General features: G+C 60.9%; 2 protein-coding genes across 11 annotated transcripts in view; one reads left to right on the top strand and one right to left on the bottom strand.

Moving 5' to 3' along the window:
- Positions 1-4,139: 4,139 nt before the first annotated feature.
- On the bottom strand, positions 4,140-9,411 carry LOC308628370 (uncharacterized protein; the record flags this gene model as incomplete). The annotated part of the gene is made up of 5 exons (XM_081255190.1): positions 4,140-4,706; positions 5,277-6,486; positions 6,858-7,149; positions 8,376-8,525; positions 9,227-9,411. The coding sequence occupies 4 exons, from the start codon at positions 9,409-9,411 to the stop codon at positions 5,278-5,280; spliced, it is 1,836 nt and encodes a 611-aa protein (XP_081111316.1). The 3' UTR covers positions 4,140-4,706; position 5,277.
- A 204-nt stretch (positions 9,412-9,615) lies between these two features.
- TNRC18 (trinucleotide repeat containing 18) overlaps positions 9,616-15,256 on the top strand; it is an 83,330-nt gene continuing 77,689 nt past the window's right edge. For 4 of the 10 annotated variants that reach the window (XM_081255853.1, XM_081255860.1, XM_081255858.1 and 1 more), the window contains exons 1-2: positions 9,622-10,194; positions 12,102-12,535. In XM_081255853.1, coding sequence (XP_081111979.1) covers positions 12,349-12,535 — 187 coding nt within the window. In that variant the 5' untranslated portion in view covers positions 9,622-10,194; positions 12,102-12,348. Of the gene's footprint in view, positions 10,195-10,488; positions 10,825-12,101; positions 12,536-15,256 lie in introns of those variants that run through there. The other 6 variants (XM_081255861.1, XM_081255859.1, XM_081255863.1 and 3 more) reach the window with 4 other exon arrangements.

Below are 15,256 nucleotides of genomic sequence, written 5' to 3' on the forward strand. Positions count from 1 at the left end.
AACCCTAGCTTGGAAGGGGCGACATTGCGTCTCCTCATCTGACCTTGCTTTGGAAGTCACAGTGTCACTTCATGTGTCTGGTTAGAGACACAAGGTTCTACCTCCACTGGGAGGAATGTCAAGGTCACAGAGTAGAAGGGACACATTGTGTGGCTGTCCTCATAGATACAATGTGTCATGACAGCCACTCGGGGAGCCAGGCCTCATGCCCCACAGTGTGGCATTTAATCATCTGGAACTGGAATTGTGACCTGATGTGCCGGTGTGGGCAGGGTGTTGAGAGAGACAGAGAGACAAGAGAGAAGGAGGAGAAAGAGGAGGAGGGGGAGCGGAAGGTGGCGGAGCGATTGGAGAAGCTGCAAAGTTTGTGGCCAGTACAATCCCCTTGGTGAAATTCTGCCTCTCGGGCAAGGCTGTGTGATAAATTTCATTCATCAGTCATTCCTCAGTTCTGATTAGATCTTGCCCTTAGAGAAGAGTGTAATGGGTAGACAGCTCATCTGCAGTCTGTTTTCTGTCCAGCATTACCATCTCTCCCGATAAACTCCTGGGGCATTGCCTCTTTCTTGCTGCAGATGTGAGGTTGGCCATATCCTACCACATAGAGAAAATGGATGTTTGTAGGAGAGAATGGGTCCAATGGAGAGGGAATTATAATTGAGAGGGAGGGGGCAGTGTATGTCCTTGATCCATCCATACCTGAAGGTGTTATACTTCTGGTCTTCCTAGTTGTGGGACCCACTGTAAACATATCTTTCTTGCTTTAGGTTGAGGCCCTGCATGGTCTGGCTCTTCCCACTGCTCCTGGGCCTGCTCCTTGGCAGTGCTCACCACCCTTAAGAGTTCTTTGTTAACCAACTGGCCCTCTCACTGGACTGTAAGCTCCATGAAGACAGGACTCTGGTCCACTGTGTTTACCAGTTTATCATCAGGGCCTAGCACAGAGCCTGACCAGTAAGTATTTGTTAAACATAAGTGGATAAATATAAGGAATGATAAATGTTCTAGCAGTGAAAGTCCTCTGTGCAATGATCCTCTCTTCCCTGTGATGGCCTCACACGGAGGTGGTCAACTCAGGAAATTTAAGTGGCCTGGGGTGCTGAGTCACCACATGGAGTTCAGCTGCCCTGGAGGGTTGCCCAGGCTCAGGGCAGACAATGTGTCAGGGAGAATACATTTTATGTGTTGTGATAAGCCATTGAGATGGGGATTTTTGTCACTGCTGCATAACCTAGCGCATTCTGACTCATGCACCAGCTTCCCACGAACAATAGCAGATCTAGCCTCCTGGGGACTATCGTCTGCGATATGACCAGTCATCCCCTCTGGACGCTGTCCCACTTCTGCTCATCTGCGTTTCCTGCCTGACTCTTGTGGGCACTTAAATCTGGGATGGTATGGGAATTCCCTGGCGGTCCAGCGGCTGGCACTCTGCGCTTTCACTGCCGAGGACGTGGGTTCGATCCCTGGTTGGGGAACCAAGATCCTGCAAGCCATGTGGCTCGGCCGAAAAAAGAAAAAAAAAATTAGGATGGTGTATTAGTTTGCTAAGGCTGGTATAACAAAAGGTCACAGACTGGGTGGCTTCAACAACAGAAATGTATTCTCTCTCAGCTCTGAAGGTTGGAAGCCCAAGATCAAGGTGTGGGCAGTGCTGGTTCCTTCTGAGGGCTGTGAGAGAGGATGTGCTCCAGGCCTCTGCCTCTGTCTGTCTCCTGTTTTTATAAGGACACAAGTCATATTGGATTGGGGCCCACCCTATTCCAATATGACCTCATCACAACTACAGTTACAGCGACCCTATTTCCAACTAGCATTACACTTTGAGGTATCGGGGGTCAGGACTTGAACATCTGAATTTTGGGGGGTAGTCAACACACAACAGATGGCCTCCCAGAGGAAGGTCCAGGGGAGCTAGGCCGGGTGAGCCGGGCTGGACAGGGGAGGGTGGGGGAGAACCCACGTATTTCCAGCAGAAGGAACCATGTAAGCAGGACTTCCGGGGAGGGTGGGGGAGAACCCACGTATTTCCAGCAGAAGGAACCATGTAAGCAGGACTTCCTGGCAGGGTGGCTCTAGAAGGTTCTTAAGAGACTCCCTGTGGGCACAGAAAGTATGCGAGTGCATGTGTGCGTGTATAGTGGAGGGCCCACCTCCCGCTCCTTTCCAGGGTGGAGACAGCTGGAGACATGCAGAGAAAGTGGAGGGGCGCGGGAAGGGGGGCCTGTCGGGTTTGATCTTTTTGGGTTTGTTTTTGACTTTCTGCTGACTCTGGAAATGGACTGACATGGGGGTGGGGGTGAGGGAGAGAGGCAGGAAGGCAAGGGAAGCTTTCAAAGCTGCAGCCATGGGAAATATTTTTATATTCTGTTTGAAAGAAAAGGCCAAAGAAGGATTAAAAAAAAAAAAAAAGAGAGGGGGTGAAGAGATTAGCGTGCGTGTGCGCGCCTGTGTGTGTGTGTCTGTGTGTGTGTGTGTGTCTGTGTGTACGTGTGAGAGAGAGAGAGATCCTGGGAGACTGTGGGGATGGGAGACTCCCGGGAGACCTGGAAGAAGGGTTAGGCCCTGCTGTCCCTTTGCTGGAGATGCCACCACGGGCCACGGAGCACTGGCGGGGAGCACGGGAGGTGCAGAGCTGGGCCGAAACCTGGCTGGCTTGCTTGTTGCCACCCAGGCTCGGTGACTTTGGGAAGTCACCCCACTTCTGTGGCTCACACGGACCCTTTTGACGAGTGTGTCTCTAACAGGGGCACAGATGTGTGGGATAGAACGCATATTGCAAGGAGCAGACACCCAGAGGAATGCCCAGAGACTGGGGTGTGTGTCAGAAGCCAGGAGACCCAGAGGGGGACGGGAGATGGGATTCTCCGGGTGTGTCCTGAGCCCGAGCTCCGCCAGAACTGGGAGCCCCGGCCCCCTGAACTCACGACCGCAGCCCCCTCCCAGCTGGCAGTGCGGGCCAGGCTCCCTGGGTCAGCCTGACCTCGCCCTGCCCTCACTAGGCCCAGGCCAAATGGGCTCCCATTAACCTCTGACCTCTGTTGCCTCCCCCCCAGGCGAGGGCAGGAGAGAGGCCCCAGGAGAAGGTGGAGAGGCTGGACGGGGCAGGACAGAAAAGGGGATGGCAGGCTGGGTTAGTGTAGTTGGCCGTTTACCTTCTCTAAGCTAGTCTTGGTCAGGATGGGGGCTCCCAGGGATGCGGGGGCTCCACATTCGTATCCCCAGCGCCCTGCCTGGCTTAGCTGAGGAAGCTGCCACGTCTCAGCTGTGTGGGCCCGTTGATTCTCTTTCTGAACCTCTGGTTTCTGGTCTGTTAAATGGGCGTGACAATACCCATGTCAGAGGGCTGTCCAAGCCTGCACGAAGCAGGGGCTTGCATCAGAAGGAATTTTCAGACCAAAAGAGAGGAAGCCGGAGGGTTCTGCTGTGGGAGGCGGTGGGACGGGCTGGATTTGCAGGGGCCACGTGGGTCAGGCCAGTGGGAAGGGATGGAGGCGCCTCTGGGGGCCAGGCTGGCGGAAGAATTTGCTGCAGAACTCTCAGCATGCACAGGCCTGCCAAGCAGGGGTTCAGAGGCCCAAACAAAGCTGCGAACCAGCAGCAGGAGACGTGAACCTCGAGGAGGGGACCGGGCAGCCCCCTCCTCCCCCCCAAGGTACAGTGATGCCCCCCCGCCCCCCGGCAGGCACACCCCTCCCCAAACACACGTGCTGCCGGGCCCTCCATTAGTCACCCTGGTGCTGACATACATAAATCCCATTAGTCACACCGCACAGACTGGCTGGGAACACACCCAGGCACACCCGGACAAAGAAGGCCCCCAAAGAGGCCTTTTCTGTCCCTCGTGTCTCTTTCCCAGCGCCTAGAACAGGCGGGGACCCTGGGCGCTCAGTGAACACGCGGTCAGCGTCCCCCAAAGCGACCACCTCCCATGGTAACATCCCCACAAGCCGGCACTGCCGCCCTGTCCCCTGCGGGCACACCAGTACCACCTAAACCCCCATGATTGCCCTTGGCCAGTGCCTCTTCCGCTTCTCTCTGGAGGGGGCACGGCTGGCACGGTGTCCCTCTCCCCACGCCTGTCCTCTGACGGGCCTAGCAGGAAATCCATTCCCCAAGGTCAGCAGAGCTCCTCAGCAGGCGGCCCCAGTGCTGATTTATTGGTGGTTTATTTGGAGAAACACAATCGCTCTTGGATTCTGGGGGAAAAAAATGCTCACGGTGGACTTTAACCTCGGGCTGAAACCGCAGAGCTTTGTTTTTGGAGGCGCTTCCGGGGGCGCCGCGGGGCTGGGGCCTAGGGGGAGGCGCGGCTGGAATGTGGCTCAGCCGCCTCTCCACTCCCAGGCGGCATTTCTGCCGCCCAGGCGAGTGCTCAAATTCTCCTGGGCTCGGCCAGAGGGCCTCGGTCCCTCCACATGTGCTTTTAGAAATTCTAGGAAGGAGCTCTCTGGGTGAGTGTTTCCCAGCAAGGTTTCCAAACCCTCCGCCTCCGGCATCTGCCACGTGCCAGCTTGCCGTCGTGTCACTGACACAGTGAGGCTCTCGGGAGGCGCCCAGGAGGGGTGAATGCCTCCCCCTTCCGCGGCTGTCCCCACCCGAAGTCCCGAGCAAGAGGTGGTGGTTGTTCGGAGGTGGCTGTCCCCATCAATAGAGCAAACCGCCTGATGCAGGTCGCCAGCACGAAGGCCTGTTCCCCCGCCCCTCTGGTAAAGAGACAAAGTTGGTGACATTAAGCGTTATTATTGCAAATACACCCTGTCTGGATCTGCACCCCTGTATCTCCCCCACCCGGGGTAGAAAGACTGCCGCCCCAACCAGGCTGCTACCAGCGCTGGACCAATTCCTGCTTTCCCGATGGTTTGCCTATTTGCGCCAAAGCGGGTGGCCGATCAGGGTGCCAAACTGGGGCCAGACGGGGAAAAGCTGGAGGTATCCCCGGCAAGGAGGAGAAGATGGGCTGGCACCGGGTGGGGAACCAGATGAGCCCCTAACTACAGGCATGGCGCCTGCAGACACCCTACTTGGTCCTCGAGGCACACAAATAAAGTCCCCCTCCCGCATGGTGCGCCCTCGGAGGGCTCCAAGGGCGGAACAACGGCCCAGGATTAAAGCACGGTCTGCAGAGAGGGGCGGCAGGCTGAGTTCTGAGAAGCCACTGTGACCCTCATGTCGCCCCTCGGTGGCACAGGTAGAGCCGGAGTTGGCCTCCGGTGGGTAGTCGCGCGCCCATCCCAGCCTTCCTAGGAGTAAGCACCCCGCCCGGGCGCCCCTACCCTAGGCAGCGATGCGGTGAGGCCCAGGCCACCTCAGGGTCCGGTGACCGCGGGGATGGAAGATGGTGGCACCAAGTGGACAGGGCCGTTCCCTCTCTCTGGTGAAAGGGGAAGCTTCTGGCTTGATTCCCTGCGCAGTCTCGGGGCCCCCAGGCCCTGACCTGGAGAGCAGGGCATCTGGTGCGGTAGGGACGCGGCGTCGACGACCGGGAGTACCCGTGCGTGCAGCGGGAAGGAGGGCCCCGCGCCGAGATTTATGGCCGCAGCCAACCCCCTGCGCACGGAGAGTGTCTCCCTTAGAGCCAAACAGTAGAGTGGAAGACCCGACCCGGCCGGGGGAAGAGGCCAGGGCCGGAGGCGGAGCCGAGAGCCGCCGGGATCTGCCAGGGCCGGGCCTGGCACTTCGGTCCAGGCTCTGCCCGCCGTGCCCCCTGGTCCCTGCGGCTTTCGTGGCTCTGGCGCCGCGTCCTTGGTCTTCCTGGCGGGTCGGGACGCATCTCGGCTGCGCTGGCCGAACCTCGGCTCGGCGCTGAGTCGTGACTGGGCCCGTCCCAGCAAGGGGATGGCGAGCCTGGCTTTCCCGGGCGGGGCCTCTCCGGGTTTTAGCGGCACCCGGGCCAGGAGCTCCCTGGTTGTCGGACCTGGAACCTGGAAACTGGCGCTTAAAAGACAGCGTCACGGCTTCCTGAGCGGGCAGCAGAGGCCGGCGAATGCCCGGGGCTCCCTTCACTGAGAGGCTGGTGGAGGCACGGGGATTTCGGTCCCCACCGCGAAGGGCCGTTCGGGGCGACGGGTGGAGGTGGCTCGGGTGTCCTCGCCTAGGAAAGGATGCGGGTTTCTTTTCTGGGGAAGGGGGTGGGGGAGAACGCGTCCAAGCGGTCGGACACACCAGGATTCCGGGGAGCGCCGCGTTCGGCCCTGAATAGGACAGGATTGAGCGAGGCGCTGGGGACTGAGCCCGCGAGTGACAAAGGCGTAGCCAGGGGGAGCTGAATCCAAGGTTGGCCTGTCCTTGGGTTTTAAAACAAAGCGAAATAATTTTGTCAGTCAGGCCGCGTCCACGGAGCTGGAGGCCTAGGAATATACAAAAGGCCTCGTTTCTGGCGGCCCAGGATGGCCGCGGACAAAAGCGCTGGCTTGGGCGGGTTCTCTGGGAACTGAGGTTTGGGGTTGCAAGGAGGTTCCCCCCTTCAGCCGATTTTCCGCCCAGCTAGTACAAAATACACACACACACACTGCGTCAACACACTCCTTTTGGCTACGGATCTTGCCGAGTAAACACAAATACGTGGGGGGAGGGAGTGGAAGATGGCGGCGGGACCCGGGAGGACTGCGGGCTGCGCGTTGTTATCCGCTCCGCGCAGGGCGCCCCGGTCTGGTTTTTACGTTTCTGTGGCCACCAAAGCGGGGAGGGTGTTTCTTTCCCCAGACCCTGAAGCCCAGCCAGGGGTGTCCCCGATGCCCTCTTCGAATGGCGAGGGTCTTGGAAGGAGCCTGGGCTGCGCCCACCACTCGGCTTGGGATCCGTCCCCCGCCCTAAAGATGGCTCCCGGCCGCTGCTTGCCCAGCGACTGCGGGCACCCGGGCAGCGGGGCGCGGGCCGGGAGGGGGCAAAGATCGGGGCGTGCGTAGGGCGTCCGAGGCGGGTGGCTCCTCGGCGTGGCCGGCTCGCGCCCCCACCCGAGCTGCAGCTCGGAGAACCGGCACTGCCGGGCAGGGTCTGTCCGGGGAGCCCCGCTGCGCGGCCGGGAACCGGGAGCAGCCGCCGCCACCTACGCGTTCCCAGGCCCTGCACCCGGGCGAGCTCTGGCGGGAGGGCCGCGCAGCGGCTCGCGCGGGTACGGGTCTGTGCAGGGAGGCGAGCGCAAGGGGGCTGCAGCCCACAAAGACCCGGGGTATGGGTGGGGGAGGGGGCCTCGCCTGCCCCGAACCTCGGCCCTAATGAAATGCAGGCTTGGTTCGCCACTCCATCCAGGCGCACACTTGGAAAATGCAAACGCCATTGGCAAATCCAGGGCAAACAGGCAGAATTTTTATTAGCAACTAAATGATTTATGGCACACATACCCCGCCGTCAAAATTACGGCGTCTTGAGCATCCAGGAGTGAAAACATTAAACATTTATAAAAATAGGCTTTTGTTTTTTTCCACCCTGCAAGTCCTTTGTATTCCCCACCCCAACTTTCTCAACATACATGTTTTTTTCTTGAGCTATATTAAAACAAAGAAAAACATTCCAGATCCCGGGCGGGGGATAATGGAATGGAGGTTCAGTGTCTGGGGTCTGAATACTGAGCGATGGGGGCTCGGGAGTGGGAGGGTTTACTAGGAACCCACAGAGGCCTCTGGATAAGACTGGAGGACACTCTGCGCCCACCCGGGCTGCGACCCCACGCACGGCCCCTTCCCCCGTCTTGGCTTTCAGCAGCCTCGTGCAGCTCAACTGCATTTACTTTATTTTCTGCAGTCACCCCCCTCCCCCAAGGCACATAGACACAATACCTCCTTTCTCTAACCCCCCTCTCCTCTCCGTCTTTGCTCTGGCCGTCCCGGGGCTGCACCGGGAGCCTCCCGCCGCCCCGACCGCCACTGAGACCTGCGTGCCCTGCTCCGCCGCTCGTTCCCCTCGGCTCCAGCTATTTTCGTGGCTTTCTTTCCTTCTCACTCCTCCCTCCCACCCCCCCGCAGAGCTCCAGCTTCCAAAAGAGGGCAGCCTAGAAACCAGCGCAGGAGGCTCCAGGAAGGGCAACTTGAAACTGCCCTCAAGAGGCTGAACTTTTTTCTTCAAATTTATACTGGAATTAAATTAGACACCCCCAGTTCGCTCTCCAAGCCTACCCCCCTTCTTTTTCTAAAAGTGGAGAAAAGAAAATAGAACGAATGGGCGCTAACTAGCTCATTCCCCCCCCCCCTCCAGAAAAGTTGCCTTAAAAATGGATTAAAAAAAAAAAAGAACAAACGATACGAAAACGCTGAGTCCGCAGCGCAGGGCGAAAGAGCGGGCTTCTCCAGTTTTAATTAAAATCTAATCACCGCGGTTGCTCTCTGAGGTAGGATCGGCAAGGATATTTGCCCCTCCAAGCTTCCTTTTGAGGGTACGTAATGCCTAGCCGGGCACGGGTCCCTGCGGGGCTGCGGAGGGTGCGAGCCCCTAGGACTGCCCCTCCGACCGCGTCCGCACTCCTCGTGCCCGCAGCCAAGTAGGTTGCCGCGGGCAGCTCCCGGCTACTCAACCCAGGAAGGATTTTGCTGAAAGCGCAAAATAAAAGTACAAAGTCTGGGGGATTGGGGCTCCCCTCCCCCTCCGGCTGCCGCGGCCAGCCAAGCACTTTTTGGGCTTGGCTGCTGCTTCCTCTGAGCTCAACAGATTTTTTTTTCCCCCGGTCTCGCCCTCCCTGGAGGGGGCACGGCGGATGGAAGGCGAGAGAGGCCCCCAGCCAAGAGGTTTTTAATATTACACTTTAATAGGTTTCAGAAGGCCCCGTGGAGAAATGCTAATAGGCTGAAATGTCAGAATCGAGAGGGAGTCAGTTCGCGCTCAGCCGATCTAATCCTTTTTTCTGCTCTGATTTTTTTTTGGGGGGGGGAAAAGGGAGGGGAGCGCCCACGCAAAGAGAGCCTTTGGGGAGGGGCGCGGTGCAAAGCGCCGCAGCCCCGGCCGGGGCCGAGCGGGGGGCGCGCCCTGGCCCGCGTTTCTATAGGAACCCCTTTTAGGAGATTAGAGACTCACCCGCTGCCCGCCGCCGCGGCCTCTCCAAAATATTAATCAGTAACCATCTGACACCGCGTTTCAGGGAGGAACCCGCAGACCGGGGCTAGGAAAACCGCCTTCTCGCCTGCCCATCCCACCCAACCGCGCAGTTCGGGGAGGGAATGAATCGCTGCTTTGTTTTAAAGTGGGGTGGGGGGAGGAGAGAAAAAGCAGCCCTTGTCCGTTTTGGCGTCTCCACCGCGCGTTGTAGAAGGCGCGCCCCAGGGGAGGTGGGGAGCTGGGGGCCCCGGCCCGGGGTGCAGCCCGCCGGGCCTCTGGCTCTTCCCGGCTCGCTCGGCTTGTCACCTCCTCCTGCGAGCAGGAAGCTGACAGGCGGCCCATTAAACTGCGCCTTGCAAAGCCCTGGATTGCGGCGACAACCATCTTCCTCTATTTTGATCACTCAGCCCAGACGCTGGGGGAGGGGGGAGGAAAAAGGAGGAGGGGGGGGTCCGAGCTGGTGGAGGGGGAGGGCTGCCTAGAAACGGCCCGGAAAAATTCTCACCACCAGTTTTGATCATTCAGCCCCACCGAGGGGAGCCTGGAAACTGCTGGAGCCCCTTGGTCCGTAATTGGTTTTATAGGGATGGCTGAGGGCCAAGGTGTTTACATGCGCGTGATTGGCGGCGCGAGCGGCCAATGGGTGGCGACCGGGGGCAGGCCTGGGGGGAGGCGGGCACCCGGGAACAATGCGTGTTTCTTCGCCGGAGAGTGTTCCCCTCCCCCAGCCTCCCCTTTCCCGCCCCCCCGCGGCTTTTTTTTTTTTTTTTTTTTTTTTTAGATCCAGCGAGAGGAACTTGAAAGGGGGGTTGTGTAATGTACCTTTTCCAATCCCGGGCTGTATATGGAGATTTGGGATTCTTTAAACCGGCGCTACCTGGATTTTATTAAAAAGCGGGGAGCTCGGCGGGAGGAAAGCTGGCTTTTCCGGGGGCTGCGGGAGCCCGGCCGCGGGAGGGCGGAGGAGTTGGCGCGCCGAGCGCTCGGCCCGGGGAGCGGTTTTCTACCAAAAAAAGGAAAGGCGGGCAAAAAGTGTGAGGCGGCTGCGGGTGGCGAAGGGGAGCAGCGGCCGCGGGATGGCGGGCAGCACCGGCGCCTAGCCGCGCCGGGAGCCGGGGCCGCCACCGGAGTCGCCGTCGCCTGGAGCCGGGAGCCCTGCCGCGCCAGGTACGCCGCCGGGCCACCCGCCTGCCCCTGGCCGGGCGCGATGGTCTCCAAACTTCTCCAGATGGCCCCCCACCCCGCCTCCCCCCCTCGGGGTGCGCTGGGGATACCCGCAGCCCTCCAGCTCCCGAGAACAGAATCGGGGGACCAGGGCCGGCGTGGTGGGGTGCCCCGGGAGGGGTGGGGGCAAGTGCCTGCGCCCCGGGCGCCCACCTGAGCCCCCAGCCCTGCTCTAGCCCGCCCAACCGGGCCGAGGGGCGTCGGTTCCCTTCTCGGTTCCCGGCAGGCGGTGGGGGAGCCAGGGACGCCTAGACGTTTTCGATTATAGGCTGTTTTTAATTAAAAGCCGGAATTCAGCCATTTTAACTGCATTTAAGAGGGGGAGAAAAGTAGGGAGAACGCAGCAAAGCCCGCAGATGGCCGAGCCAGCTTCTCTACCAGAGGAAGGGTGTTCCGGGGGGCTTCACCCCAACTTCCCCAAAGTGGGGCGCTGGGGCACGACCCGAAGCGCTGGCTTTTAAAAGAAAGCTACACAAAGAATTTTTTTTTTTTTTAAATCACGGAAAGCTCATCGCCTGACATGTATCTTCGGATGTGGCGATCTTAGATTTTTCTAAAGTAAACGCGGATCTGGTAACCAGAGCCTGATGGGAGGCAGCGAGGGAGGGAGGGGGTGTTTGTAACCAAAACCGGGTTAAAATAAGCATCCTTAGCAAAGTTGGGGAGGGAGGCTGGAGGACGCCGGGGGGTTGCGGCTGAGAGGGTCTGCAGCTCCGGGGCCTGGCCGCCGGTCGCGGGGCGCAGGGCGGCCACCCGGGAGCCGTTGGCTTTGGCTTGATCGGTGGCTCTAGGAGCGCCCGGGCCTCTTGGAATCAGGAATCCGAGCTCCTGAGGGCAGACGGAGAGCGAGGGCAGGGTTGGCTTCCAGACTGCCTCCCGCCCCCACGGGAATCGGCAAATCTTTTAAATAAACAGCTTTAAACTGGAACTACAGGGGGATTTGCCCAACGTTGAGGGAGGCGCCCCTTGGTCGGCCCGCGACGCGAAGGTTTTCTTTGTAGGTTATTTTTGGGGTTGGGGGCAAGCTAGGGTAGGAGCGAGAGACCCTTGAGTCCCTCCCTTCCCCTCTGACGCCCCCCAAATTCCCCGCGCCAGGCCACGTCCTCGGGCCGCAGGATTCCCAGGCCAGGGCGTTGGAAAATGAAACCAAAGCTTGTTTTGAAGGATACTTTCCAGTCCTCGGGCGAGAATGCCACGTCTCGGCTCTTCGGGCTTAGGCTCTGCGACTCACAGTGGCCCGAGGGGGGTGGCAAGAGGGGGCGATGAGTCTCCTTAAAAATAATAAACGCGCTTAGCACCCTCTTTCATGAAAAAACTACTAATTCCGCGGCTCGGGGCGAGCTCAGGGGAACCAAACTCAGAAAAGGGAGACAAGGGCTCCCAAAGGTTAAGTATTAAACTTTCCAGATCAGATAGTTACATAGTGTTTAGGGAGACATTTCGAACTGCTCATGGAAAGGTTTCACTGTTTGAAACCCCGGAGCATGTGACGCCCAGGAATCCAACACACTTCGGAGGTTTGTATTGGCGCGCTCGGGGCGCGGCCGAGGGGCCTTCCCCAGTTTCGGGAGCACCCGTGAGCTGCCGAGGCAGAGTCTGGGCTGGGGCGTAGCGCGCCATCGGCCACCTTTTGAGCCGTTGCCCGTGAGCCCGATGCCGCCGAAGGAAGGAGCATGGAATTTAACTTTTTATGGAAAAGGGGCTACTCCCGATTTCATTTCTGGCCACCACATCGGCAGCCCCCGACCCCGAACAGCATAGACGACTTTCTGAACTTGTTTCTTTTTTCCCCTCCTTTTTCTTTTTCCCCCTTCTGTTTCTTCCGCGGCCCGTCTCCTCTCCCCGCCAAGACGCCGTGTGCGCCGCCTCGCGCAGCTCCGCCTGGCCGCCCGGAGGGGCCCCACCACCGGCCGTCTGTGCGCCTCGGGCCGCAGGCCCGCCGCCGAGCGCAAGACCCGCTGGCCGCCGCCGCCATGCACGCCGCGGAGCCCCCGCCGCCCGAGGACTCTGGGACTACGTCGAGGCCGAACTTTTAGGTCCCACTGAACTAGGCCCGCGGGCCGGGTGGGGGGCCTGGCCGCGGCACTCCCGCGGAGGATGGATGGCCGAGACTTCGGGCCCCCGCGGTCTGTGCACGGCCCCCCGCCGCCGCTGCTGTCCGGCCTGGCCATGGACAGTCACCGCGTGGGCGCCGCCACGGCCGGACGCCTGCCCGCTTCAGGCTTGCCCGGCGCGCTGCCGCCCGGGAAGTACATGGCCGGCCTCAACCTCCACCCGCACCCGGGTAAGTGCCTTGCGCGGTGCCCGCCCCCTGTAGTCTCGGGATCCTGGGAGGGAGGGCCGGGGAAAGTGCTAGGTCCGTTCCCCCACCTCCACCGGCGTTCGCAACGGGGGTTCGGCTCCTCCTTCTTCCTCGGCCGGTCCACTGGGTGCCCACGGGTTGCGGGCAGGCTCAGTTCCCGGGCCGGGGAGACCCCTGGGCCCGGGGCAGAGGCCAGTCTGGAGGCCCCGGTGGAGAGGGGCGCGCGACTCAGCTGCCTTCCCCGGCGCGTCGGGCCCTCCTCAGGCGCTCGAGTCTGCCGAAACCGGAGCCACCAGGGGCGATTCCAAACCCCGGTCTCCTGCAACTCGAGCCTGGGCTGGAGTTTTCAAAATCTGGGCGAGAAAAGAATAGATCAACTCCATACCCTTTGAGACATCTGCTCCCAGAGCCGGAATAGTTTTCGTGGCAAATGTTCTTTCAGGCGCTGTGGGCCCGGGTTCGGTCCTTAGCTTCTCGACTCTCGTGCGGGGTCTCCAGCCAGCCCCGGCGCCTGAGGGTGCGGACGGACGAAGACCCCAGCCCTGGGAACGCGGCCTCCGGGGGGCGGGCGGCCGGCAGCCCTTAGGAGACCCCTCATCCCACCCCCCCACCCCCCCGGGAAGGAGGGCAGCAACCCCGGCCCCGGGGACCCGTTTTCCTGCGTGAAGGCAGGGATGCAGATCCTGGGCAGTCGCCATCCCGAAGCTAGGAGAAGGAAGTGGCGCAGGAGCGGATCCGCGAGGCTCGATCGGCGGAGGGAACACCGTGGGTCTGACATGGAAGCGCGGGAGGAGGTGGCCGAGAAGGCCCGGTGGCTTCTGCCATTTCCCGAGAGGGGCTGCCCAGGCTCGGTGGGGACCACACTGGAGAGGGAGAAGCTTGCCCCACGCGGGCCTCGGCCGCTCCAGTCCGGCGGGGTGGGAAGGGAGACGCGGGGACCTCCAGATTTGCCTTCGGCCGCCGCAGAAAACCCGGTTCCTCCTCCCCCGGCTGCCTCCAGCTTTGTGCCTGGCGTCCCACGCTTCAACTTTAAAAAAAATCCATCTCGGGCTTCCCTGGTGGCGCAGTGGTTGAGTGTCCGCCTGCCGATGCAGGGGACACGGGTTCGTGCCCCGGTCCGGGAAGATCCCACATGCCGCGGAACGGCTGGGCCCGTGAGTCATGGCCGCTGAGCCTGCGCGTCCGGAGCCTGTGCTCCGCAACGGGAGAGGCCACAACAGTGAGAGGCCCGCGTACCGCAAAAAAAAAAAAATCCACCTCTCCCACAACAAAGCGTAGTGTAGGATTCCTGTGATTTCTCGGGGAGCTCTCGACGCTCCCTTGGCCTTGGGGTCTTGGAGGGGACACCTCTGGGCCGCAGCAGCCGCCTTGGCCCTGCCGCACCGACCCAGCCCGCTCGGCAGCACTCGCTGTTTTTGCCCCTCTCTTTGATTTTTCTCTTGGAACTTTTCAGGAACCAGAGTCCCAGGGCTCGGCAGGACAAAGGGCCTTTGTGAGGCTCCAGGCAGGGGAGGGGCACGCACGGGGGGCAGGGGGGGCCGGGAGCGCGAAGATCCCCGCCTGCCGGGGGGGGGTGCCGAGGACCGGGTCGTGGCCTTGGGGTGCGCGTGTCCCCCAGGATCTCTGCCCGGCCGGCCACGCTGAGGGCTAGGGTTTTCTCCCAAGTGGTGCACTTCCGGTGAGGGAGGGGTGCCGGAGACCCTAGAGGAAGGGCTGGGGGGCGGCTCTGGGGTACAAAGGGCCGCTCAGGTTGTTCCGTTTTGCGCGCGCCCAGGGGCCGCGGTAATTTTTGTGTTTGCGCTGTTAAGGTCGCTTGGCCTGGCCCGGCCCGGAGAGGTGCAGGGTTCTGTGGCCTAGAAGTGAGACCCCAGTCATTCCGGCCGGCAGGGCCTTCACTCGCTTTCCGAGAGTCTGGGAGAGGGCGCCGCGCACTCCCGGTCTCCAATCTGGCTGGGGCCTGGCAGCGGCCAAGTGTTCTAATGAGAAGCAGCCGGGAAAACAGCCACCACTCAAGGAAGCCAGGGCCGCGCCGAGCCCAACCGCAGCAACCAGGCCACCTCATACCCATTAGGTGGATGGGGAGGCTGAGGCACGGGGGGAAGGGAGTCAGTGGAGGGGCAGGCGGGACGAGGAAGTCCAGCGGGAGGTGGCCGCAGAGGCCCGCGCCGGCCTTTTGACTTAGGACCTGCCTGAGTTCTGCGTGCTCGGCGGCTGAGGTCATGGAGGAATGAGCAGCCGGGCGCGGGAAGCGCCGCCACTCAGGCCGGTGCTCGCTCACCCAGCAGGGAAGGGTGGGGGGTTGACGCTGCCCCTTGCTCCCCGCCGGTCGAGTGGCCGCACTGAGACCTAGGGACCCCCAGACCTTGGGCCAACGCCCAGACCAAGCCCGGTGCTAATCCCATTAGCCAGGCGGTGGGGAACTACTCCCCGTTCACTGCTTGGGGCGGGGCAGGATTACAAATTTCTCAACCCAGCACCCGTCCCCGCCTTTCTTGCGGGGTGCAGGTGCTAAATTTTCCGCTTCCAACGCGCATCACCTTCTTGGCTGTCAGCTCCCCAACTCTTGCCAGCGTTATCAGCCGCATCTTTATTTGTTTATGCTTGTACTGGGAAGCCTGGAGAAACTGAGCTATTTGCCTCAGGTCACACAGCTGGAGAGGCCAGTTACCTCTGCACTCCAGCGTGGGCGGGAACTCCGGGTGA

The sequence above is a fragment of the Mesoplodon bidens genome (assembly GCF_964165515.1).
Source record: "Mesoplodon bidens genome assembly, chromosome: 15".
NCBI classification, from domain to species: Eukaryota; Metazoa; Chordata; class Mammalia; order Artiodactyla; family Ziphiidae; genus Mesoplodon; species Mesoplodon bidens.